This window comes from Entelurus aequoreus, linkage group LG01, assembly GCF_033978785.1.
Source record: "Entelurus aequoreus isolate RoL-2023_Sb linkage group LG01, RoL_Eaeq_v1.1, whole genome shotgun sequence".
NCBI classification, from domain to species: domain Eukaryota; kingdom Metazoa; phylum Chordata; class Actinopteri; order Syngnathiformes; family Syngnathidae; genus Entelurus; species Entelurus aequoreus.
The window spans coordinates 44,168,877-44,195,681 of NC_084731.1; the positions used below are offsets into that span (position 1 = coordinate 44,168,877).

The 26,805-nt window shown below is 40.9% G+C and overlaps 1 protein-coding gene across 3 annotated transcripts in view; it reads left to right on the forward strand.

Annotated features, from left to right (window-relative positions):
* The window catches only part of LOC133652704 (sodium- and chloride-dependent GABA transporter 2-like), a 105,099-nt gene that overhangs the window by 66,719 nt on the left and 11,575 nt on the right, over positions 1-26,805 (forward strand). For all 3 annotated transcript variants that reach the window (XM_062051730.1, XM_062051740.1, XM_062051747.1), the window contains 8 exons: positions 1,632-1,766; positions 1,880-1,983; positions 4,662-4,786; positions 4,875-4,987; positions 5,070-5,207; positions 15,052-15,154; positions 24,214-24,314; positions 24,387-24,557. In XM_062051730.1, coding sequence (XP_061907714.1) covers positions 1,632-1,766; positions 1,880-1,983; positions 4,662-4,786; positions 4,875-4,987; positions 5,070-5,207; positions 15,052-15,154; positions 24,214-24,314; positions 24,387-24,557 — 990 coding nt within the window. The remainder of the gene's footprint in view (positions 1-1,631; positions 1,767-1,879; positions 1,984-4,661; positions 4,787-4,874; positions 4,988-5,069; positions 5,208-15,051; positions 15,155-24,213; positions 24,315-24,386; positions 24,558-26,805) is intronic.

The following is a 26,805-nucleotide window of genomic DNA, read 5'->3' on the forward strand; positions in this document are numbered from 1 at the left end:
GTTTTGGTGAATTTACCGAGGAATTTGTGAAACTAATACAATACAAAAAGAATGCCATTGTATATTGAAAATACTAACAAAGAAACTCGTAGACGTGTTAGCATATTAGCTAATGCTAAAGGCGCAAGCTTCATTACATTACGATGGCATGGACAATCATCATACATGAGACGGTTTAGTAGATATGAACTGTTTTAGTCAAATTGTGAAATCTACAAACATTGCTTGGAGGTATGAATGAAGAATCTTTTCAAGCAGAAATGCTTTGGACGATTTTTACCTTTGGTTTGGGGCACAACAGGAAGTACATTTTCAACTTGCAGCACCTGCAGTAAGTGAACTCATCCAAAAGATGGCGCAATAGCACAAACAATAACACAACATTTCAGCCCTCTGCTTGGGTTTAATTAAAACTATTGACCACAAAACATTATGGCAATTAGCCAGAAAAAAAAATAAAAAAATTAGCTGCACTGTTTTATAAACTCTAGGGGTTAAAGTGAATGAAAAAAGTAGTCGCTTATAGTCCGGAATTTACGGTAGTCAGTTTTGTAGAATGAAAGGTTCCTGGGGTAAGTTCCTATCGTTATTATTATTATTTTTACTATCTGTGTAAATGTAACCCGCCTGGTTCAGTCTCTGCTTTTCTGTTCCACCCGGGACTCGAACATGGGTCATCTGGCATGGGAAACGAGTGTGCCGTCTACCAACCAACCATCACTGTTCTTGAAGTTGTCAGGGAGTGAGGTTTACCAACGTACACAAGGCCCAGCTACACTGGCTGGCTTCTGCTACACTCACCCCCTTAAACCTCACTCTCATCTGTAACCCTCCTGATTCAGTCCCTGCTTTTTCTTTTCCGCCCATGATTTGAGCCTGGGTCGTTAGGCATGAGAGACGAGGGCGCTAGCTATTGAGCTAAAAGCCCGAGCTATCAACCCTTCAACCATCACTGCTCTTAAGGTTGTCAGGGAATGAGGTTTACCAATGTACACATGCTAGCTACACTGTCTGGCCTCTGTTACATAAAGAACTACTAAACATCACTTCTATAATTTGTTGTCCCCCAACTTTTCTAGTGTGTTACAGATTATTTGGACAATTTTTATGGTCATTTTAAATTTTTTGGACATTATTTTGCTTTGACGTTGGCAAATACAGCCACCCTCAAGGGTTAAGTCTATTCCAGTCACTTGGCTTCAGAACCCTGCTGTGCATGCACACCAGCTTGACTATATCTAATTGGTGACGCTCCACCTCCAGAAAGCTACATTTTGTATGCCAACTCCTTTGTCCGACAAAGTCTGCGTTTGGCGCACAGTAGCAAAGTTTGTTTTAGATCAAGTAGCTGCGTGCTTTTAGAACACTTTGTCCATCCTGATGCTTGTCAAAACAGAAATGGCAGACACTGGAACTGCTCGCTCGCTGTCTGGACTGAGCTGTATCAACACTAGTGTGTCCATTTGATGTCAACACAGACTGCCTCTGGAATAGAGCAGCTAACCACGTTGCTCGCCCTTGCTGTGAACACTTCCAGTATCTAATCTGGGACTAAGGACCTACTTTGTCAAAGACCATAAACATTATAGCTGCCGCAAAACAAAGATCAAGTGTCACTGACTGTTTTTTAGGCGACTTACGTCACAGCGACTTTCCCCTTCGCCATGTTGGTGGTGTTGTTTATCAGAGGAATGACGCTTCCTGGAGCCATGCTTGGCATCAAGTACTACCTGTACCCCAATCCTGCACGCCTGGCTGACCCGCAGGTATTTTTTTACCCACTAATTAAAGTCATCTTTTACTCTCACAAAACAACTCAGCTTGCCTTCATGTTGCAAACACTGATTTGTCAGACATTCATGTTCCGATTGGTCTGTAGGTGTGGATGGATGCTGGTACCCAAATATTCTACTCCTATGCTTTATGTTTGGGATGTCTGACCACGCTTGGGAGCTACAATAAGTACAACAACAACTGCTACAGGTACACAATTTATTCATTAATGTCATATATAAAGTTAAAGTACCAATGATTGTCGCACACACACCAGGGGTGGCGAAATTTTGTACACACGCACACACACATATATATATATATATATATATATATATATATATATATATATATATATATATATATATATATATATATATATATATATATATATATATATATATATATATATAATATATATATATATATATACCTGTATATATATATATATATATATATATATATATATATATATATATATATATATATATATATATATATATATATATATATATAAGTGTGTGTGTGTATTTTAAAAATAACCTTTGTTTAGTTTTACATTCTGCCTTTTAATTTATATTTTCTCTTTTCTGTAAAGCCAACATGTAACCCTATATTGACCATGCACATATTAGAATAAGACTTGAAAATCCTAAATTTTTAGCTATTTTAGTATTATATTTGATTGTTATTATTTTATTTTTTTTTAACAAACAAAACATAACTTACAATACAATTATCTGGTTAAAACACTATCGCTGTATTATTATTAGTATTACTGTTAATAATAATAATAATAATAATAATAATAATATTTGTATTATTAATATTATTGTTAATTGTTTCATTTAACATGTGCTTTGCAATACTGGCTCTTATTTATTTTTACATTCAGTTCAAGTTCAGTTCAGTTTCAGTTTATTTCAAACATGCATACAATACAATTACATTGTAATGCATCGCATATTTCCAGTTGTTTTCATTACAGCACGTCCAAAAAGGAGTAGGAAGAAGCAGAGCTTATTTAAACCTACCCCTTTTCATATCATAGCACTTTTATCCCATTTCTTTGTTCTCTGTTTATAACAGAACAGTGAATAAATAAATAATTAATACATAAATATACCATTATTAAGTAAGAAAATATTAAATACATAAATTATGATTATCTCTCTTTAAAAAAAAAAGGTTCAAGATATTTATCATAATGTTTTTTCTTTGTACTTTGCGAACACTTGTACAGTAGTTTGAACAGTCTCTTAAACTGAATCATATTGATGCTTTGTTTGATTTTCTTGCTTAATCCATTCCATAATTTAATTCCATTTACTGATATGCTAAAGGTCTTAATATGTCTTAATACGTATGTGCATACAAATGTTTTAAATTAGATTTTCCTCTAAGTTTATATTTCTCTTTTGTTGAGAATATTTGTTGTACATTATTGGGTAGCAGGTTACAGTTTGCTTTGTACATAATTTTAGCTGTTTGCAAATGCACCAAGTCGTTGAATTTAAAAAAATTGTATTCAATAAAAAAAGGGTTTGTATGTTCTCTATATCCAACATTATGTATTATTCTTATTGATCTTTTTTGTAACACAGTTAGTGAATTAAGTGCACATTTGTAGTTGTTTCCCAATATTTCTACACAATAACTCAGATATGGTAACACTAGCGAGCGGTAGAGAATATGCAGTGATTATTAACATGTTTCTTGCTACATTATGTTGTATATTTTTTACATTCCAGTTCATTTTATTATATATTATTATACCTAAACATGTTTTTTCTTATATTCTTTCAATATCTAGTCCGTTTATTTGTATTTGTTTTTGACTTTCCCTTATACTGTTACCAAATAGCATTATTTTTGTTTTGCTGAGATAGTTTCGTCAAATCATCCTTTTAATTTGTTTATTTCTTCTGTTATTATTAACGCAGTTGTGTCATCTGCAAATAGTACTAACTTTAAGGCCTCTCTAGCGTTACAAATGTCGTTTATATAAAGATTGAACAATTTTGGTCCCAGTATTGATCCCTGAGGTACGTCACAAGATATTTTAAACTTTGTAGACATTTGTTCTACTATCTTCACATATTGCTTCCTGTTGGTTAAGTAGCTTCTTACCCAGTTCAAGACCAACCCTCTGATGCCATACAGTTTTAATTTGTTTATTAAGATATTATGATTGATTGTGTCAAATGCTTTTGTTCAATCCATAAACACTGCAGCAGCACATGTTTTACATTCAGCCTTTTTATGTATATTTTTGGGGTAACGTATTGTGCCTAAATCCATTTTTAAAGTACATCTTAGTGTAAGTTTGATCGAGACACCCCTTATATTTAGTATTAATAATAATAATAATAATAATGGAGTAGATTTATACAGCGCTTTTCTATACACTAGACACTCAAAGCGTTCACAGAGATTCACTCCACATTCACACACTGGTGGTGGTAAGCTACATTTGTAGCCACAGCTGCCCTGGGGTAGACTGGTGAAAACGTGGCTGCTCTTTTGCACCTACGGCACCCTCAACCACCACCAGACATTCATACACATTCACTGGGAGCAAGGGTGAAGTGGCTTGCCTAAGGACACAATGACAGTGACTTGGCACTCGAACCCTGAACCACCAAGTTGCTGGCACGGCCGCTCTATCACCGCGTCACGCTATTATTTCTTACAGTGAGCAAGTTAACATACAATAAAATTAGCAGAAAATTACACACAATATGTGGCACAAAATCCCTCTTTTGGGGGAGTGGAGATGATGATATTTTCTTCTAACTGTGTTCTGATTTATTGTATTTTAGCCAGTGGTTTTACTGCCTCATGGTCATGGGTTTAAGTCAATAAATATGATTTATTCTTTTTTCCAGGGACTCCTACTTGCTTTGCTTGCTCAACAGTGGGACCAGCTTCCTTGGTGGATTCGCCATTTTCTCTGTTTTGGGATACATGTCCCAAAAACAGGGTGTGGACATCGCCTCAGTAGCCGAGTCTGGTACGACCTCAGTGGACAAAGTGTCAGGCCAAGTGTGAGCTCCCAGTGGCTGATGTCCATGCTTGTTATTTTGCTTGGAACCTGGCAGGTCCAGGTCTTGTCTTCATCGTTTACCCCCAAGCTGTTAGCCTCCTGCCATGGCCCCAGCTCTGGTCTGTGTGCTTCTTCACCATGATCATCATGTTGGGAATCGATGGCCAGGTCAGCTGAAGCCTCTTTGACGCCTCTTTAAATATTTCATGATTTAAAGAGTCTTCTCACTGTCTTTTCTTGTCTTCCCTAGTTTGCTGGCCTTGAAAGCATCATGACCTCCTTGACGGATATCTACCCATCCCAGATCCAAAAAGGATACCGCAGAGAGTTTATTTTATTGCTCATCTGTGTCTTTTGTTATCTGTTTGGCCTCTTCTTGGTGTCGCAGGTGAGAAGTCAGTGACTCTATGTTTGCGTGTGTGTAATTTGTCAAAACGTGTAGCAGTCTGCACTGTGTTTGATTTTCCTACTGCTCCCGGCTGCCCTGAAACCCGACTGAAAGGATTCAGAGATTGTTAGACGCTAAGTGTTCATTTAGCTGCTGTGCAATAATTTTTTGAAGGATTTTCAAGATAAAGGGAAGGTGGGACACTGGCCGATAGTTTACCATGAGGCCAGGATCGAGATTATGTCTTTTGAGCAGAAGATGAATAATTGTTATGAATGCTGGGGGAACAGTACCAGAGGAAAGTGATAACTTAATAATATTTAGCACTGATGGTCCTAATATTACAAATAGCTCCTCTGTAAGTTTCCCAGGAAGTGGGTCAAGTAAACATGTTGTTTGTCTTGTCCCATTTACAAGTCACAGAAGTTCCTCTAATGTTATCTCTTCAAAAAGAGAGACATTATTTTGGACGGCACTATGGGTTGTACATACATTCGTATCTGCGTTAATAGAACCCAGTTGGAGCAGCGACGCGTTATCTTTAATCTCCTTTCTAATGAGTTCAATTTTCTTAGTAAATAATTTCATAAAGTCATCAGCCGAGTGGGTGGAGATACTTGGGGGAGTCCCTTGTTGGGTTAGCAATGTGACTGTAGTGAATAAATATTTAGGATCGTTTGAGATTGGAGTAGTACGCCGTCCCCGTGATAGGTGTCTAGTGATATTCATCACTAGACACCCTCCAGCCTCACCAAGTATGTCTAAAATCTCCCAAACATGTGCCATTCATTTGTGCTGGTTTGTGCTGCAAACATTTTAGTTTGTGCCATTACGGTTTTTAAGTTATTAACATTTTATGGTTGTTATGGTATTAACGTGTTATTACTCATAACTAGCGCTCCAACCATGTCAAAATCTCCCCCAAAATTGTCCCAATCGTTTTTCCTACACTACCGTTCAAAAGTTTGGGGTCACATTGAAATGTCCTTATTTTTTAAGGAAAAGCACTGTACTTTTCAATGAAGATAACTTTAAACTAGTCTTAACTTTAAAGAAATACACTCTATACATTGCTAATGTGGTAAATGACTATTCTAGCTGCAAATGTCTGGTTTTTGGTGCAATATCTACATAGGTGTATAGAGGCCCATTTCCAGCAACTATCACTCCAGTGTTCTAATGGTACAATGTGTTTGCTCATTGGCTCAGAAGGCTAATTGATGATTAGAAAACCCTTGTGCGATCATGTTCACACATCTGAAAACAGTTTAGCTTGTTACAGAAGCTACAAAACTGACCTTCCTTTGAGCAGATTGAGTTTCTGGAGCATCACATTTGTGGGGTCAATTAAACGCTCAAAACGGCCAGAAAAAGAGAACTTTCATCTGAAACTCGACAGTCTATTCTTGTTCTTAGAAATGAAGGCTATTCCACAAAATTGTTTGGGTGACCCCAAACTTTTGAACGGTATTGTACATTTGTGCTGGTTTGATCTAAATATTATAGTTTTTAAATTATTAACAAATTATGATTCTTAACCAGCCGCTCCCTGACCACCTTCTGAAAATATCTCCTAACCAGTCCCAATCGTTCTGTGCTGTTTTGTCCTGCAAAATTGTTTAGTCTCACTATTATAGTTTTTAAATTAATAACAAATTTTGATTCACAACCAGCCCAGATAAATAATTATTTGTTCTCTTTAAAGTCCAATGACAGGAAAGCACATTTAGGGCCAAATCAGATCCTCAAAAAGGTGGAGGCGTGTCCTTCCAAAGTAGGGGGTGGGAATCCAGAGGCCCAGACAATAACAGTTCCTGAAATGATGGCCATCACGAGGCCATAAAGAGACGCCAAAGTGGTGTCAGCGGTAGATAAAAGGGAAATTGTTAATACTAAAATTATCACCCAAATTCAGTTTGGGTTACAGATTAGAGCATAGGCGTGATGTCCTTCTCACACAGTCAAACCTTGAGAAGGCAGGCAGCATGAAGTGTGTGGTTCAAGTAGAGCAAAGTTTGAAAAGGCAAACATTTTGAAAAAGAGAGTGAACCTGTGTTAACCTACATTTAGTGTGTTTAAGTGTATGTTTGCTACAATATTCCAACAGTTGTAAACAAAGCATTGATTTTTTTTTACTCGCCTGTTGTCTTTGTCGAGTTCCGCAGTGCTTGATGATGCGTCTTTTTTCTCCTCAGTGTGACTCCATTAGTGCAAGATCATTCTTCTCATCTGCTCATGCTGTTCACACTTGTTCCACCATTTTATTTATTTTATTTTATTTTTAATTTTTATTTTTTTATTTACTTATTCTTTTTTTTTGTCCTGTCCAGCTTCTCAGGCAAATCATATAGTTGATGTAGATTCCCATATCGGCTGTTCAGATTTACTTTACAAAAGAGAAGTGTAGGATACTTCTCTTGTTGCCTTATTTGTATTTGACTTTATTAAATGTATTTATATTATCATTTGGTGCAGCCCGGCCGGAGCAGGAGGGGATAGAAAGAGAAAAAAGGAAGACAGAGGGGGAAATTGTGGGGACAAGAGGGGGATTAGACAGAGAGATAAAAACAACAACAGCAAACACAACAACAACAGCAACAACAACAATAGAGCAACATCAGCAAATACGACATGTACAAATATGATGGTAAAGGTAATAGCAAATAAGCAGTTAGCGAAAATAACAAATAATACAGAAATGACAATCAGCATTATTACACTACAAATGGAGCAATACAAATACCAATAGAAATAGCGCTATTGATAATGAACAATACCAATACTTTACCTTTATTATCAACAATACAGTTGTTCAAATGCAACAATACATATACATAATGATAACTTGAGATACAAAAGAATGCAGAAAAATGGAGGGGAAAAAAGAGAAGCAACCTACATTAACCTTGTAGATTGTTATAGTAACAATAGGTTAAGCTTCGTCAGTGTGCCATGTGTTATACCCAGTTTACCCTAGGGCAACAACATTAATATATGTTTGATGAAACGTGATTATATGCATGAGTGTATGTATGCATATGTACTTGTATATGTACAGAATGTGTATATGTGTTTGTACAGTGAATGTATATGTACAGAATGTGTATAAGTGTTTGTACAGTGAGTGTATATGTACAGTATGTGTATATGTATGTTTGTACAGTGAATGTATATGTACAGTATGTGTATGTGTATGTTTATATAATGAATGTGCGTGTGGATGTACGAACTATGAGTATGTAAATATGTACTGTATTTGTATATGTATGTGGGAGCGTAGGTACCTATGTATGTGTGTATGTATGTATGTGAGTATATGTGAATGTGTATGTACAATACATTTGACTCCCAGTGTGTGTGGGAGCCAGAGTACGGCCCCAGCCTCCCCGAGAGCCCAACCCACAAACAGTAGGTGTGGTGCCCAGGGAACCAGGGACCACCGCCCCCACGCAGCCAAGCCGGCCAGCGACAGGAACCCCAGAGCCTGGCCCACCGCGCCGCCCACAAGGGCCAGCAGCAGAACGCAGACAGGCGCACCCGCCAGAGGACGAGGCACGAGAAAAGCAGAGGACAGCCAGACCCCAAGCCAGCGAGAGACCACACCCCACACGGGCAGAAAGGCGGGACGCCCCGCCCGGGGGGCCCGGAGACTCCCCACAACCGGACGGGAAGACTTCCCCCGCCCCCCCGGTAACCGGGCCCCCACGAGCCCACCCCCCACGCCCGGAGAGCGCGGCGAGGCCATCTCCCGACCACCCCACCCAAGTCGGCCGCCGCAGGACCACCCAGCACGGGGCCACGGGAACCACCCACCCCACCCGCAGGGACCCCAACGATGGAGATGGAACAACCAGCAACCGCCCCGCCGAGCCCCCCCCGAGGGAGGGGAAAAATAAAAAAATAATATTAATTAAATATATTAAAAAATAAAAATAAATAAATAAATACATTTTTTTAAAAAAGAATTCAAAGAAGATCACAGACATGCTGACACACAATGTCACTACCCCAGCAACTGGCCGACTCGCAGCACCTCGGAATACCTTGCAGCACCAAGCTACCACAGTACACGCAGGGACTAGACCCAGCAGGCCCCAACCAAGACGGGCACCCGACAGGGATGGACGGTGGGACCCAGGAGCTCCAGACACGCAGTCCGGATGCAGTAGCCTGAGGCGCCGACCCCCGCCTGACAGGCAGGCCCAGAGCGTACCCCCAGAAATATACATATATACCTATATACAAATACATACATATACACATATACATATACACATATACATGTACACATACACACACATACACATATACATATACATACATACACATATATACACATACACATATATATACATACATACATACACATACACACACATATACATACATATACACAGTTGGTCAGCCCCGACAACCACCGCGCGCGTGCGCTGCCATCAGTCACAACATCAGCCACCCCCCTGCACCAGACCCAGCAGCCACGGGCGCCCACACCACAAACTAATGGCAGCAGAAACAGCAGCTGCAATACCCCCAGACAGCCAGCACCACCCAATGAAATCAAAGCGATAAAAAAAAAACTGCGACCGGCAACCACACGCCAACAGGATCACGGAGACCAGCCAGCGCCAGCCCGCCAGCTAGCCGAAACGCCAACATGCAAACAAGAGACACCCCCCCCCCCCCCCCCCACACCACCAAAAGACCCCACCACCCCAAACCTAACCCGCACAAACACACCACCGCCCAAACAACCGAGACACAGCATCCAGACCAGACCTGGGGGCCGCGCCGCCACCCCATCAAGTCACCAAAAGAGACCCCACAGCGCAAGGTCGGGCCACATGGGCACGGACCCCACCCAACAGGAAGTGAGACCTGCGTGACGCCACACACAAATAAATAATAAGAAAAAAAAAAAATAATAATAATAATAATAATCATTTTTAAAAAATTAAAAAATACAAAAAATATAAATTTTAAAATTAAAAATAAAATAAAAATTAAAAAATAAATAAATAAAATTAAAATAAAATAAGTACATAATAAAAATAAAAAATAAATTTTAAAAAATAATAATAAAAAATGAATAAAAGCCTGGCCGGCCACCAGACCGCAGTCCCCGCAATCCGCGCAATCCACGCCGGCCGACGAGGCAATGAGGGGTGCGCCGAACTCCAACCCCCCCACGCATGTGTACAAGGCCCCCAGAGTGTCTACTGTGTAGTTAAAATTAGGAGGTCAGCCATTACAGCCGACCTCCAGTCCCTATTGATGTGTGTACTGTAGCGTGAGTGAGATATGTGTGCTTGTGGGAACTAATAATGCGATTAAAATTGCTGGACATCAAGGTCATGGTGGGTCCCAACCAAGCAGGACCCCCTAATCCTAAGTGTCTAATATGCAGCTAAGATTGAGGGATGGACGAGCAGGGGACAAGACAGGAGGACTGGAGCCCCATAGGAGGCATCCTCAATCCCCCCCCGCCATGCCGCCCCGCAGGACAATCCCCCAAAGTCTTATATATGTGTGACTGTGTGTGCTATAAGTAGGAGGAGTAGAGGGCCCGGACATCCCCCCCAGTCCATGCGGCCGACAACCAGGAACTACGGCGTGGCAAAGTTGGTAGAGTGGCCGTGCCAGCAATCGGAGGGTTGCTGGGTTGCTGGTTACTGGGGTTCAATCCCCACCTTCTACCATCCTAGTCACGTCCGTTGTGTCCTTGGGCAAGACACTTCACCCTAGCTCCTGATGGATGCTGGTAGCGCCTTGCATGGCAGCTCCCTCCATCAGTGTGTGAATGTGTGTGTGAATGGGTGAATGTGGAAATACTGTCAAAGCGCTTTGAGTACCTTGAAGGTAGAAAAGCGCTATACAAGTATAACCCGTTTATCATTATTTATTTATAAATGAAATTAATAAATAAATAAGGGCGGAGTAAAACTCAGGTAGGGGACCCCGCAGGGCAGTCGGCAGCACCGCCGGGGCCCCAACAAGGGAGGCAAGCAGCCCCCTAACCCGGCACCAGGCGGGCCCGCACAGCCGCAGCGCAGGGCGACCCCAGGCAGACCCCGCCCCGCTCCCCAGGGGAATAAGGAAGCCTACGGACACCCGGGGCCAGAGAGGCACGAGCCGATCCCCGCCCGACAGCGGCAAGACCCCATTCCCCCGGGCGCAACCCCCCGCCCAACCACTCACGAGAGGGACAACCCCCCACCCAACCTAAGGCGGCCGCCCACAGCCCCACCCGCACCCCAACCCCCGCCCAGGCACCCCCAGGCACCCCCATCCACCCCCGGCCGCCAGACCACCCATGGATCGGCCCGCCAGGCCGGAACCAGGGAAAATACCCCAGGCCAACCCGACCCCGCGGCACACGGCCCCCCCCCAGCACCCGGGAACCCCACCTACGGAGCCCCGGCCCCCATGGGAGTCAGGTCAGGAAATTAATTAGCGGTGCCCAAAGAGATCGGAATTCTCTCAGTTGTTGTTTTGATTCAGCAGACATTCTTTCCATAACTACATAATTTAATAAAATGTTTTTGTAAAGGTTTATACATAATTATACATTATTTTTTGATTTCCAATTCATGAGAATAGTTTTCTTGGCGATGCCTAATGCATTTATAAGGAGGTATGTTTTGTTTATATCAAGATCATTTGCGGAGAGATCACTCAACAGGCACCACCATTTTAAAGCATTTACAAAACAAATTAGCTAGCCCATCCATCCATCCATCCCTTTTCTACCGCTTATTCCCTTCGGAGGGGGGGGGGGCTGGAGCCTATCTCAGCTTCAATCGGGAAATTAGCTAGCCTTTATTCCAAAATTAAAGACAGTGCTGTAAGAAACGTGTTTACCTTTATTGTCGTCATTCAACAACAAAGAAAACCCCAAACCAAACTCAAATTTATCATCTGTGGCGGGATAGTGTCATTGCCTCTTAAAGGCACATTACACACCCTTGCACCAATACATTCACTCCAACAATGTGCACACCACTTAAACTATCTTCTTTCCAGATTAATGTACAATGTTTTAACCAAAAAGTAATCAAAAACTAATTATGGCAACTATGGCCTATGGCTGGCCTCTAATCGCTTTTTAATACAGAAACAACTACAACTTAGTGTAATTTTTCAACCGTATTTTTCTTCTTTTTTAAAAATAAATATTCAGTCCTTAAAGACAGTCCATGTGTGTCCTTCACAAAGCCTTTTGAAGTAGGCAATGTTTTTGTTATAGGCCTTTCAAGCTTGTTCGTCTTTGGCTTGACTCGAACCTTACAAACCATTCCATGCTCATCTTCTATCATTGGAACAATTCTTACCATCATTTACGATCTTCTTGGGGCGGATTCATCCACATTCAGGACGACATCTCCCGTTGCTAGGTTTCGGGAAGGCTTGGTTCACTTCTGTCGTTTCTGTAGTACAGGCAGATACACTTTGACCCAGGGTTTAGAATAGATTGCTCATGTACTGCACTTGCCTCCATCTTCGGCATGCATATGAGTCATCTTCATTAAAGAGTCCTTGCGGCATTGAGTGGTTGTTTTATTAGCAGCAGCAAATGCTGTGGAGTGAGAGCCTCAAGATCATTTAAAACATTTGAAGGTGTTAGAATGAGCCTACTATTAAGGATTGTTTCGCACTTGCAGAAGAATGTTTGAAGACCCTTTTCATCCAAAGTTTGTTCTCTCAACCCAGGATTTTTCTGATCAAATGAAAGATTTTCTCCCACACTTTACCATGGTGAGACCCTGATTGTTGATTGAACATCCATTTGATGTCAAGCTGGAGCAGGGTGCTCCCAGTCTGGGAAATATTCCTCTCTTGAATCGCTCTTCTTAGTGCCCTATCAGTGCCCTATCAGTGCCGAAAATTGGTACCATTATCTGAGCGTTTTTCCTTGACGTGCCCTCTCCTTGCAAATATCACACCATATCGTTTGACAGCTGATCTTCCATGTTTGTTTTCAAACGGTCCAAACCGATCCACTCCGGTTTGGGTAAACGGTGGTTCATCTGGTATGATTCTGTTTCTGGATAGGTCTGCCATTATTTGCGTGCCTGATGGACCATGTTGTCTTTGACAGATTGTACATTTTAGTAACATTTTTCTGATCAGTGAATGCGTGTCCGAAATCCAATATTTTTGAAAGATGTCAGACAAAACATGGTTGCGTCCACTGTGACCTAAACGCTCATGAGCATCTTGAGCAATCAAGTAAGCCGTGTGATGATCCTTGGGCAGAATTACAGGATGCTTGGCTTCAGCTGGCATAGCTGAGCGACTGAGCCTTCCTCCAACACGCATCATACAATTTTGCAGAACTGGATTCAGTCTGAGGATGGGACTGGGTCATTCAAGACAGTTCTGACTGTAAGCCATGCCACAGCCATTTTCAATCATTTCCATAAAGAAAAGTATTCAATCAGACGTTGCATCACAACATTGCTTTCTTCCACTGTGGTAGTGTTGACAACTACACATTTCTTAACCTCAGGATCAAATATGCTAAGATCCTAAGGGTGATCATGCTGGATTGGCCACTCTTCAGTTGGCTCGCTCAGAAAGTCGGGACCTGAGATCAACACTTGGTTCTCCTTGAAGGTGCTCACCTTTTCACCCCTGGAGGCACAGTCAGCGAGGTTGAGGTGTGCGTTGATATAACATCAGTGCTTCACCTTTGATACTTGCAGAATAGTTGAAACTCTATTAGCCACAAAAGCTTTGAACTTAATTTTCTCATTGGCAATGTACTTGAGCACGGCAGTGGTGTCGGTCCAATACATGTAATGCAGTTCTAGTTAAGTCACAACCTTGCGACTGTTTTAGACTTATGTTATTTTTTTCCCCGTTTGTGTGGTGTTTAAGTTCCAGTCCAGTACTCGTATTTCATAGTTTCACCTCTCCTGTCTGTGCACTGAGTACTGGCTTCCTCACCTGTCATTGATGGACAACCAGGACACACCTGTACCTGGTTGCCAATCAATCTCCTATTTCAGTCGGATCATTGCTAGGCTTTGCTTTACATACTGCTGTGCTATGTCTAATGCCTATTGCTTTAAGTTAAAGTTAAAGTACCAATGATTGTCACACACAAGAGGTGTGGCGAAATTATTCTCTGCATTTGACCCATCACCCTTGATCACCCCCTGGGAGGTGAGGGGAGCAGTGGGCAGCAGCGGTGGCCGCGCCCGGGAATCATTTTTGATGATTTAACTCCCAACTCCAACCCTTAATGCTGAGTGCCAAGCAGGGACGTAATGGGTCCCATTTTTATAGTCTTTGGTATGACTCGACCTCACGAACACGTGTCGTTTCCTGATTTTAAAAAAGGTCTGTGACTTGTGCATTGATTTTTGCACTCGCCTTCTTTTGTTCTTTTTTAAGCTCCTTGTTATGTGTTCTCCCACTCCCTTGTGAGTGTGTATTCTTTGGTTCATATTAAATAATATTATTTTACTCACCATCTGTCTACCATTTGCTACATCTTGGAGTCACGCCACCAAAGCTGGGGATATTGGTATCTGCTAATCTCACTCATAGATGATCAGTATCTGAATCGGCTGCATAAAACCCATCGTGGACCATCCGTATATGACATGAGCACATGTGTGTAAAGTTTGAGTAAGATTGGTTGAAAAACATGGCCACCATAGAACATGTGCGAACAATGGGACTTAGCTAACTAATTGTCCATATGTCATTGAGCATTTGTGAAATGGTTATAAAGGATACAAAGGATGTATTGAGGATAAATGACTATTTGTACAACTAGTACAAGTATTTATTGATAATATCTGTATCTAACTAACAATTAATTTGTCTTATACAGGCTGGCTCATACATTCTGCAGATTTTTGACCATTATGTCTGCAGTGGTCCCGCACTTCTTTTGATGGCAATCTTCCAGTCAGTGGTTATTGGATGGATTTATGGTAAGACACTGTTTTTATTTATTTATGATGTAAAATTTATATGAGAAAATGACTATATTTATCCATAATAAGAGAAACTTTAGTGGTTAGAGAATAACATTTCCCTGTAAGTAAATGTTTATTATGGATATACAGTATGTACCAGTACACTGGAGCCCGTTTATGATGACTCATATCCACATAAGAGGTTGTCAACTTCACCAAAACTAACTATTGCTTGCACGTTCGCTTGTAAAAATACTAATAAACAAAACATTAAAAAAGGAGTGAGGAAAAAATAATTAAGGATGCACACTTAAGGTTTGAGAAACAGAAATTCCACACAGAAGGTGTGGCAAAGTATCAGTTAACACAACACCGCTATGCCAGGACTAAGCCAAAGGGAATGAGAAGTGTGAGTGGGGCCAAAGCAGAGGAGATGTTCATGTTTAGAAGGGTGAACCATCAGGAATCTACTGGCGCCAAGTGAAGGGACTGGAGTGCTTAAGAGTCAGGACGAGATAATTATCAGTTGTGCACGCAGCTAGCTGCACCCCATGAACCAGAAACCAGGCACTGCAACAAAAAAGAAGATAGGCGGCAGCCGTGAACATGACAGTACTCCCGCCCCCAATCTCTGTAGGGCGACCCCTGGTGGCGTACCTGTTTTCTCAGGATGGGGGGAGTGTAAGTCACGCAGAAGGGATGGCTCAAAGACACAGAAACTGGAGGCCCATGAGCGTTCTTCAGGACCATAGCCCTCCCAGTCCACCCGATGCTGAACTCTCCTGCACCGCCTTCTGGAGTCTAAGATGACCTTCACACAGTGTATGCTGGGTGACCATCGATCATGCGTGGAGTAGGAGGAGGAGATGATGATCATCGGATGTAGAGGAAGGAATAGAGGAAGCTGAAGTTTAACCGCAGCAGGGCTGATTCCTGGTGATCTTGAATGGCCCCATGAGCTTGGGAGAAAGCTTTCTGGAGGAGCCAACCAATGGTAAGTCCCGAGATGACAGCCATACCGCTTGCACATTGACAAGTGAGTGATGGAATCCTGTGGCAATCGGCCAGCCATCAGGGACAAAGCTGCTCAAGTATTCTGCCACACCCAATGACCTTGTCAGATGTGCTGATGGACGGGTAGGATGGTGATCTCCGACTCCTGAGAAGGAAAGAGAGGCGTCGGATAACCATAGGCGACTTAAAAGTACCAGTAGAGTGGAACATTAATTTTGAGAGATAATGATGAAAAAAGATAATGAGAAGCCAGTCACGTGATCTGTGATGTAGAGTTAAACACCACATATCCCTTCCCTATCAACAACAATGCTAATCAAGCAAACTGTGTGAGAGCCAACAACGATTACTTTGGGAAAAAATTATGATCCAGAATTTTATATTTTTAAGCCCGAACACAAAGGGGATGAGTTGTAAGTTTTAGAAGCCGAGCGCTGAATGGATGCAACTTTATTGAAACACTATAGATTTAGCAGCATTGCAAGGTGTGAAACATACAAACTAACCATAACTAAACATAACAAAACAAACACTTACTGTACCATTTACACTCTCTCTGGGATTCAATCGCATTCCTTATGAAGGGCTAAAAAAAGTTGCAGCAACTACGTCTTTTTTGCCATCTCAGGGAATGTCAAATTCGACCAGCCACATGTGTCTACTACCAGGTGAGACTCAAACTTTTACCAAGTTTGAGTGTCAATGTGTCAACAATAGAAGCGTAAACTAGCATTAGTTCACTGCTATCAATGTGCCGCTAAAATAGGCTGTCTGTGTTAGCACTTATAAAAACAATATCACTCATATTTGGTTAATTTTTAGGTCACAACATGTAAATGAACTATTATTGGCGGTTTCTAGATGTTTTTAGAGGGTTTTATGGGCACAATAGAGGACTCTATCTGTTGACTCAATTGTTAGCTATTTATTTACGATTTTGAATGCATTAAAAAAAGCCACACATTTCTTCACAATTTTTGTGTATTTCCAGTATGACTGATCTGATAATATGGTCAGAGTGAGAAGCGCTCCTGTTGTGACGTAGAATCTATGGAAATTGTCGAAGATATTTGAAGTGGAATATTAAAAAATGGCAGATTGAATTTGTGGCATTTTGTGATGTTTAGACGGTGTTTTCACATACTTTGTGGATTGTGAAAACAATTGGATGTTGTTTAATGGATACAATGAAACACAATTTAGCATATAAAGTCCACTTGTTTTTCCACTTTACTGGTACTTTAAAAGAAGACATACTTGTGGCCCGAGTAGGTGAGGGAAATGTGTGCATACTCCACCCAAGGGAAGTGGGAGACCCAGGATGAACTTTTTTAAGTTGGCAGCTGAAATTATAGCTGAACCACTGACTCACATTTTTAACCTTACTCTAATTTCAAATGAAATCCCTTTGGATTGGAAATCTGCCCTTGTAATCCCCCTATTAAAAGGAGGTGACCCTAGTAATCTAAATAATTACAGACCGATCTCTAAACTCTCTGTTCTGGCAAAAGTGCTTGAATCCCTTATCAGTGAACAGATAAAATACTTTTTGGACACCAACTTTATTCTGTCACCATTTCAGTCAGGTTTTCGCAGAAATCACAGTACTGTTACTGCTGCTATGAAGTTTATAAATGATGTAACTGAAGCTCTTGACAAGAAGCAGTGCTGTCTGTCCCTCTTTATTGACTTTTCAAAGGCATTTGATACTGTTGATCATGTCATTTTCATCAAACGTCTTTTAGCTATTGGTTTTTCTCAGCAAGCAGTTGGATGGTTTGCAAATTACCTCACAAGTAGAACTCAGGCTGTTCAGATAGAAGGTTCCTCCTCGGACGTACTGCAAGTGAAAAAGGGTGTCCCTCAAGGTTCTGTGTTGGGCCCATTATTATTCACTATTTACATAAATAATCTTGGACAGAATATTCCGAACTCAACTTTCCATTTCTATGCTGATGATACTGTCATATACTGTACAGCACCCACTCCTGCTGAGGCCTTTAAATATCTACAACATGCATTTGACAGAGTACAAGAACAACTTTGCTATCTTCAACTGGTTTTAAATGCAGAGAAAACAAAGTGTATGTTCTTTACCACATCAAAAACTGGGTATCACTCCATCTTATCTGTCTTGTCTTTTAACAAAGAAACAAGGAAGTCACAATCTTCGTTCAACGAATGTTCTGCAATTTGTCGTCCCCAAAGTAAGAACTGAACTGGGCAAGAAAGCATTTAGGTTTTCAGCAGCGAAGGCTTGGAATAACCTACAATCGAATATTAAACTTCAAACCCTTGTTACGTTGAATGAGTTTAAAGCTTCTGTGAAAGGATTGCAGTCTACCTTGTCTGTATGCACATGTGTTATGTGAGCAAGTTTTAATGTCGTAAATGTGATGTTTTATGTATTTGTTTACTGTTTTTAATGTAACCTTGCTGCTGCCCTCTTGGCCAGGTCTCCCTTGGAAAAGAGATCTTTGATCTCAATGGGATTTTACCTGGTTAAATAAAGGCTAATAAATAAATAAATAATACATGAGAGTGAAGCCTGGCAATAATTGCAGATAGCCGTTTCCTCGTCGTATTTTTTTGTAAAATGAAGCCATGCCTTGAGGCGTTTTTTCCGGTCCATTGTTGTTGCTGCTTCTATATCTGCTGCCTAATGACTGAGCTACGTCATTTCCTGGGACATGCCACAAGGCATTTCCTGTGGGACGGGATTCGTTCCCAGGGATTCGAATAAAGAACCAACTCTTTTTCTTTACTATAGTGGCCTCGATAATGGGAACCGGTTCTCAAAAAGGGATTAGAGTCCATGGAATCGGTTATTTTCTTATCGAACAACCGGGAGAACCGGTTTCGAACATCATCCCTAGTCCTTACTAAATACCTGTTTTGAGGTTGTGATATTCAGCAGGTTCCACTGACAGATTAATGGTATTATTAACATGGCTAGGCGTGGCCATTGAGAGAACCGCAGAACGCAAACAATTAGCGTGGCAAAAGGTACTCCAATTCGAAATGGGGGTCCTACCCCAATCCATACTGGGATTATGCAGTTTCAGCCATGGGAGACCTAATACAATGGGTGTAGACTGACATGGAAAAATAAAGAAGCGTAACGCTTCAGGTGATTACCTGATAACTGTAAAACTAAAGTCTCAATTTTGTGCTTCACCCTCACCAGTCATCTAAAGACCGAACCTCCTTCGGGATGCAAAGTTTAATTTTAGCAATCTTATGCAAGTCCACAAAGTTCGAGTCCACGAAGCAATCGTCTGCCCCCATTCAATAAATGCAACAATCTTTAAACTGCTTTCCCTTCCTGACTATGTCGCTAAAAGTTAAAGTATTTTTCTAGGACTAGGAGCTTGCATGTACTCACACAGTCCCTTGGAATCAAGGAGTGTTGTTCACCGCAAGAGAAGAAGAAGATTGAGGGGTGCGAGCGTCGTCTGTCTGGGAGGACGAATGGAGCAATTGGGATATGATGGTCCGGGCTTCCACAGTAGGGACAGAGGCGCAATCTTTATCGACGAGCTCACTCAGCAGCAGTGACTTGACCGGCGAGCTGCATTGGCACTGCATCGTTAGGCTGACGAGTTGTAGTTGCGGCAGGAAAGATTACATGGTCGACTCCTGCCACTGTCGATATTGCTCCATTTGGCAAAGAAGGACATTATCGGCTATCCTCCTTAGCGTCCTCTCTATCCCAATCGCAAATTCTGTTGTTTAGATCAGAGTTGTCCAAAGCTTTTGACTTGGGAGCCACATTGGGCAAAAAAAAATTGTCCAGGGGCCAAAAGCCGAATACATTTAAGGAACAATATATATATATATATATATATATATATATATATATATATATATATATATATATATATATATATATATATATATATATATATATATATATATATATATATATAAAGATATATATATATATATATATATATATATATATATATATATATATATATATATATATATATATATATATAGGTATGTATATGCGATAAAACATTGAACATTAAGAGTATGTGAAAGTTTGACTCCTACCTTGTTTCTTTCCCTGACAACCTCCCTAAAGTTTTATAATCAATCAGAAATGTCAAGCAGCTAAAATGCGCCAAACAGGGTGAAGTGAGGAGAGAGTGTTTTACATATCACCCATCATGCCGTAGTAAGTGTATATACGTGTAATTTTAGATTACATATAATCATAGTGCCTAAACATGTTTTATAATGTCCACAATGTTCAATGAGCAGGAAGTGGGCTTTGTGCGACTGTGTGTTGACCTTATTTGTTGGTTATAGATAATTTGCACTATGAGTGGGAAAAGTTGTTTGAATCGGGTCATATTAATTGATGCTGTGCTCAGGCTACTTCCAAGAGAAACTCATGGTCATTGACCATCAACTCTATTTTCACCTGCATAAGGGCGGCAGTCACTATGAGTCAATTCTCTGGTGACTAAATATAGGCAAAAATGCACTACGGGCCAATTTTCCTGTTAAACTCGTGGTGTCTTGCGGACCGCACTGAAGACTCCGTAGTTCGGACACTCGACAAATGGCTAATTCAATGAGTGTGTCCAGGGTGGCAGTTTCGTCACGGTTAGCAAGTTTGTTCTTGATGCGACGATTTAATCCCTTGCGAAAAATGCTGCATAAAGCGACGTCACCAAATCCACTCTCTGCAGCAAGGATTCGAAAGTCAATGGAGTATGCGGCTACAGAGATCTTACATTGTTTAAAGTCCAACAGGCGACTGTCTGCTTCTCTGCCTTTTAGAGAATGATCAAAAACTTCATTATATTCTTAGAAAACAAAGGTAGTGATGTGCGCACAGCAGGAGAGTTCTTACTAACCGCCTTGGCCCAAGTGGCGGCTTTGTCAGAGAGCAGGCTCATGATAAAATCTATCTTAGCATAGTCAGTGGAATAGAAACCAGACTGCTGGTCAAAAACTAATGAGCACTGATGGATAAACTGTTCCCAGCAGCCAGACTCACTAGTGAAACAGTCTCCTGAGGAATGGGAGGAATAGCCGCTGCTGAAGGTGGGAAGGTCCTCCTTGCGGATGAGTCACTGTGCTAATCTGATCGACATGCTGGCTGAGACTGCCGACGTTGGTCAACAGTGTCTGGAAGGCGACCGTCAAATCACGCAGCAGCTAGTCGTGATTGTCAAGAGTTTGTCCAAAGCAGTGAGTGCAAAATGGAGGCGTTCTTTCTCTGCGGGGTCCATGTTGCCCTGTAGATTGTGTCACAATCAGTTTAACCAGAGTAGCACCCAAAATAAAAAAATATGAATAATAACAAAAAGAGCACTCAAAAAGTACATGACTAAGGATGCACACTTAAGGTGTGAGACACAGAAGTCGCACACAGAAGGAGTGGAGAAGTAACAGTTAACAATACACCGCAATGAGCCACAGGGAACGAGAAGCGAGCGTGGAGCCAAAACTGAGGAGACGTACAAGACTGGAGGGGTGAACCATTAGGAATCTACCGGCGGGACTGGAGAGCTTTAGTAATCAAAAGGAAATTAGTATCAGATGTGCGCTCAGATGCCTACACCCCAAGACCCAAAAACCAGGCACTGCAACACAAACAGATAGGCGGCAGCAGAGCTGCCAGATCATGACAGTTAATACTTAATAGGGGCAAATATTGTCATGCTTTTATTTTTAAGCTTATTTTACACCAAACAGGAAGTCCCTGTGCGCATGTTTTAATGCAAGGCTAGTAGTTATGTTTCTGTTGTCCTTTTACGGAGTTTAGCAATAACAATGAAGTTAACAAGACTACAACACATATGATGTCAACATAAATGGAGCCTTTTTTCATAGAAATGACTCAGCTATCAGATTTCATGTCAACACAAGTGGTCGATGTACACTACCGTTCAAAAGTTTGGGGTCACCCAAACAATTTTGTGAAATAGCCTTTATTTCTAAGAACAAGAATAGACTGTCGAGGTTTCAGATGAAAGTTCTCTTTTTCTGGCCATTTTGAGCGTTTAATTGACCCCACAAATGTGATGCTCCAGAAACTCAATCTGCTCAAAGGAAGGTCAGTTTTGTAGCTTCTGTAACGAGCTAAACTGTTTTCAGATGTGTGAACATGATTGCACAAGGGTTTTCTAATCATCAATTAGCCTTCTGAGCCAATGAGCAAACACCTTGTACCATTAGAACACTGGAGTGATAGTTGCTGGAAATGGGCCTCTATACACCTATGTGGATATTGCACCAAAAACCAGACATTTGCAGCTAGAATAGTCATTTACCACATTAGCCATGTATAGAGTGTATTTCTTTAAAGTTAAGACTAGTTTAAAGTTATCTTCATTGAAAAGTACAGTGCTTTTCCTTTAAAAATAAGGACATTTCAATGTGACCCCAAACTTTTGAACGGTAGTGTATGTCAGTGCGAGCACTTTATAAAAAGAAAAAAAACGCTTTGGACCAGGACTTCAGTTGATCGACTTAAGTGTGTTCTATTGTTGTAGTACTGTTTAGTAAAGTTATGTTACAACTAGGGGTGGGTACCGCTCACATTTTAGTCCAGGTACCTGGGAATCAATACCGGTATTAAACGGTACCATTTTTTGTGTGTGTTAATAAATAGTTTTTTGGTAATAAAATCGCATATTTTTGATGCAACTTAAAAAAATTAGCTGATTATAATTTTTTTAATCACATTTCTGAGTCTAATTTGCAGGTACGACATTCTGTTGCAGTTACAGTCGCAAGTCCGAGACGTTAGATGGCAGTTGTGCATAGTTTGTGTAGTGTTTTGGTTGTGGCATAAAAAGTGTAAATGATGTAAGTATTGTACTCCTTCTGTTTGGTTGTAACATGCATCTTAGCTGTACTTTTCATTAACACATTTGGAGGTGTTAAAATCGCCCCGTAAAATCGCTATTGTTAATACTGCAACTACATCCTTTCCCCATTGTGGGATAAATAAAGTCCATCCTATCTTATCCTATCCTAGTGGCATGTCATTAACAAAGCCAATGTATATCAAAATCAAGATAGTGCATTTTTTTAAATGTGGGGCCTTACTTTACTTTACGCCAGAGTGGTTTTTGACTCAATTGATTTGTCGTCATTGAAAATTGCAGCATTACCTAGAGGTAGTTTGACTGATTCCGCTATAAGAGTCGCTGGAGTGGTTGCCAAGTGCCCAAGTACAAAGAACATCTCATATTCTCTGAGTCAGCAACCGGGCGCAACGTCACGCACCACCGTAACATGGCACCGTTGGACTTTACGTGTATCAATAGCTAGTAAAATACTGGATTCGGTACCCATACCGAGTTAGACCATCTGTGTAATCAGTTTCTTATACAGATGTTTTTTGGTCTATTCTGTATTTTATATATCATACAGAGTTACTTGTGGGAGTGGCTGAAATATGCTAATTAGTTTGATTGGACGATGGGACAGTTAGTAGTAACATGTGGTTAGGAGTCAAGTTTTAGTGCATTATTGTTATATTTAATTAGCATACTGTTCTCATATTATGATTTGGAATATATGTTTATCTGTATATAATGTTAATATATTATAACAAGTATTGTGCATGAATACAAATAAAGCCCTCTTTCCTGTTTGGCCCTAAAAAGAAAATGCTGATCGAAGAATTCATGTACAGTATTAATTCATTTCAATTTGATTATTTTCTAGGGTTAGATAACATTCAACTTTAACACTAATTACTGTGTGACAAATAGCGCTGACGTCACGCTCTTCTTCTTTGGACAGTTGGGACTGACACAGCTGCGCTTCTGCTGGTTGCAGCCAAGTAGTGCACTCCATGTTGCTTCGGGACAATCAATCAATTAACAAACAATTATTCCACTGAAACAGGAGTTTACAAACTTTTCCCAGGATTGTTGCTGGTCACTTTGATACATTTTGTACATTAAAGATGCTAAGAAACAATCCAATGTAGGTGAATACATGTTAAACTATCCGATGAGGCCGTCTCTTTTAGAGTTAAAGCGAAATGTTGCAACACTCTGAAACATTTGCTTCTTTGTGTGAAGGTGCTGAACGCTTCACTGACAACATCGAGGACATGATCGGCTACAAACCTGTACCTCTGATCAAGTACAGCTGGCTCTATGCTACCCCTCTCATATGCAGTGTAAGTGTGTAATGTGGCACATCTACAGAGTGTGAATGTGTATGTCATGTTTCAAATGTGTCCTTTGAACAGGGGACGCTTGTGTTCGTGCTGCTGAAATACACCCCACTCATGTTCAACAACTCCTACGTGTACCCGTGGTGGGCCTATTGGATCGGTTGGTTTCTGGCCTTGTCTTCACTCTGTTTGATTCCAATCACCATGATCTGCAAACTAGCCAATGGAAAGGGTACTGTCTGGCAGGTACGTACTCTTCTTTTGTTTTTCTTTTTTATTACCGTATTTTCCGGACCACAGGGCGCACCGTATTATATGGCGCATTAAAGGAGTCATATTATTTATTTATTTTCTAAATTGAAAACACTTCCTTGTGGTCTATATAACATGTAATGGTGGTTCTTTGGTCAAATTGTTGCATAGATTATGTTTTACAGATCATCTTCAAGCCGCTTTCTGACAGTCGCTTCAGGATGTGTCTTATTTACGTGGCTCACCTTCGGCAGCGTCTTTTCTCCGTCATCTTTGTTGTAGCGGTGTAGCGTCCAAGGACGGTAGTGGAAGAAGTGTCAAAAGATGAAACTAACTGTTTTAATGATATTCAGACTTTACTTAAATCAATAACGGAGCAGCTTCTCCTCATCCGTGGTTCACTAGTGCAATAACAACGCCGGAAATGTGTCTCGTGAAAAACCGTCCGACCGGAACTCTCTAATACTAAAGTTCCTTGGGTGAAAAATGTTAACTCACTACACCGGTATGTTTTAGTGCTTTCATGGCGAGTTTACTGACAGATATAAGTAAGAACTTTACACTACTTTATATTAGAAATAGCAACAGCGGAGGATGAATGTTACATAACAAGAAGATAGAGAAAAAGAAGAAGCTTATCGACTACGGGGTCGTCACGGACTAGAAAGGCGGACGCGCGGAAATTTTCCGGACTTATGCAGATCCCAAATATAGATCAGAAGGTAAGAAAAATTGCTTTTGCATAATATTGCGAAACAAAACACCAGATAATATGTCTTACCTTATACACACACCATAATAATACTCGTATGTTGAAGCACAGTACAATCCATCAAGCGGTGAGGCTTCATAGCTTACCAAAGTCGTACTAAAACATTTTGATAGATTTTTGAGCGCCGTGTGTAATGTTCTATATTTTCAATGGACCATATAACATTTTGGTGTTGTTTACTTGAGTCATACTGCGGTCTACACTTATCTCTTATGTGTGACTCCCATCTACTGGTCACACTTATCATTTCACCATGTACTAAATAAAATAGCTTCGAGGTCGGTAAGCACAACCAAAATTATTCCATACATTAAGCGCTCCGTGTTATAAGGCGCACTGTGGAGTTTTGAGAAAATGAAAGGATTATAAGGCCTTAGAGTCCGAAAAATACGGTATATACTTGATGCTAGCATTGAGACAGTTCAATAATGCTGTGAGTAAGCCTACTACTAACACACAGTTGTTTTGTGTCTGTAGCTTTAATGCTAATGAGCCGCCTTTGTCCAGCCTGATTCTAACAGAGTGCGTGTCTCCAATCATTTACTTTTGACATAAACACTCCAACTACGCAGGAGTGGAATAGGAGCGCACGGACGTTAGCAACATTAGCATAGCTGTGTGAGCTACATGCTAACATTACACTTGCATTTTAACAGCAACAGCTATCTTAGAAAAGGATAGAATACGATGGGATAGGATTAGATAGGATTGGATACGATAGAACAGGGGTCGGTAACCCAAAATGTTTAAAGAGTCATATTGGACCAAAAATACAACAACAACAAAAATCTGTCTGGAGCCGCAAAAAGTTAAAAGTCTTATATAAGTCTTATGATGAAGGCAACACATGATGTAAGTGTCTATAATAACCTACTATCAAATGTGTATGTTATTTGTGTCACAGACTGATACAAATCTTTGTTGTATAAAACACGTCTTTCTGTGGCAGCATCAGAGAAAGTTGTACATTTAAACAAACTACGGTGAGTTCAAGGACCGCCAAAATTAGTAGGACAAAATTGTGCTTGCCAAATACTCTCATCAGTGAAGCATGTTTAATATAAACAGTGGGATTGCTAACAATTAGGAAGGTTTGTGTTATGTTTGTCCTTCTAAAGCATGGGTGTCAAACTCTGGCCCGCGGGCCAAATTTGGCCCACCGTGTAATTTCATTTCGCCCTTGAGGCAATATCAAATTAACATTAGAGCTGGCCCGCTGGTATTATACAGTGGCGTTGCCGCTAATACTCATACTTGCCAACCCTCCCGAATTTCAGTGCCCCTCCTGAAAATCTCCCGGGGCAACCCATTCTCCCGAATTCCTACCGATTTCCACATGGGCAACAATATTGGGGGCGTGCCTTAAAGGCACTGCCTTTAGTGTCCTCTACAACCTGTCGTCACGTCCGCTTTTCCTCCATACCAACAGCGTGCCGGCCCAGTCACACAATATATGCGGCTTCTACACAC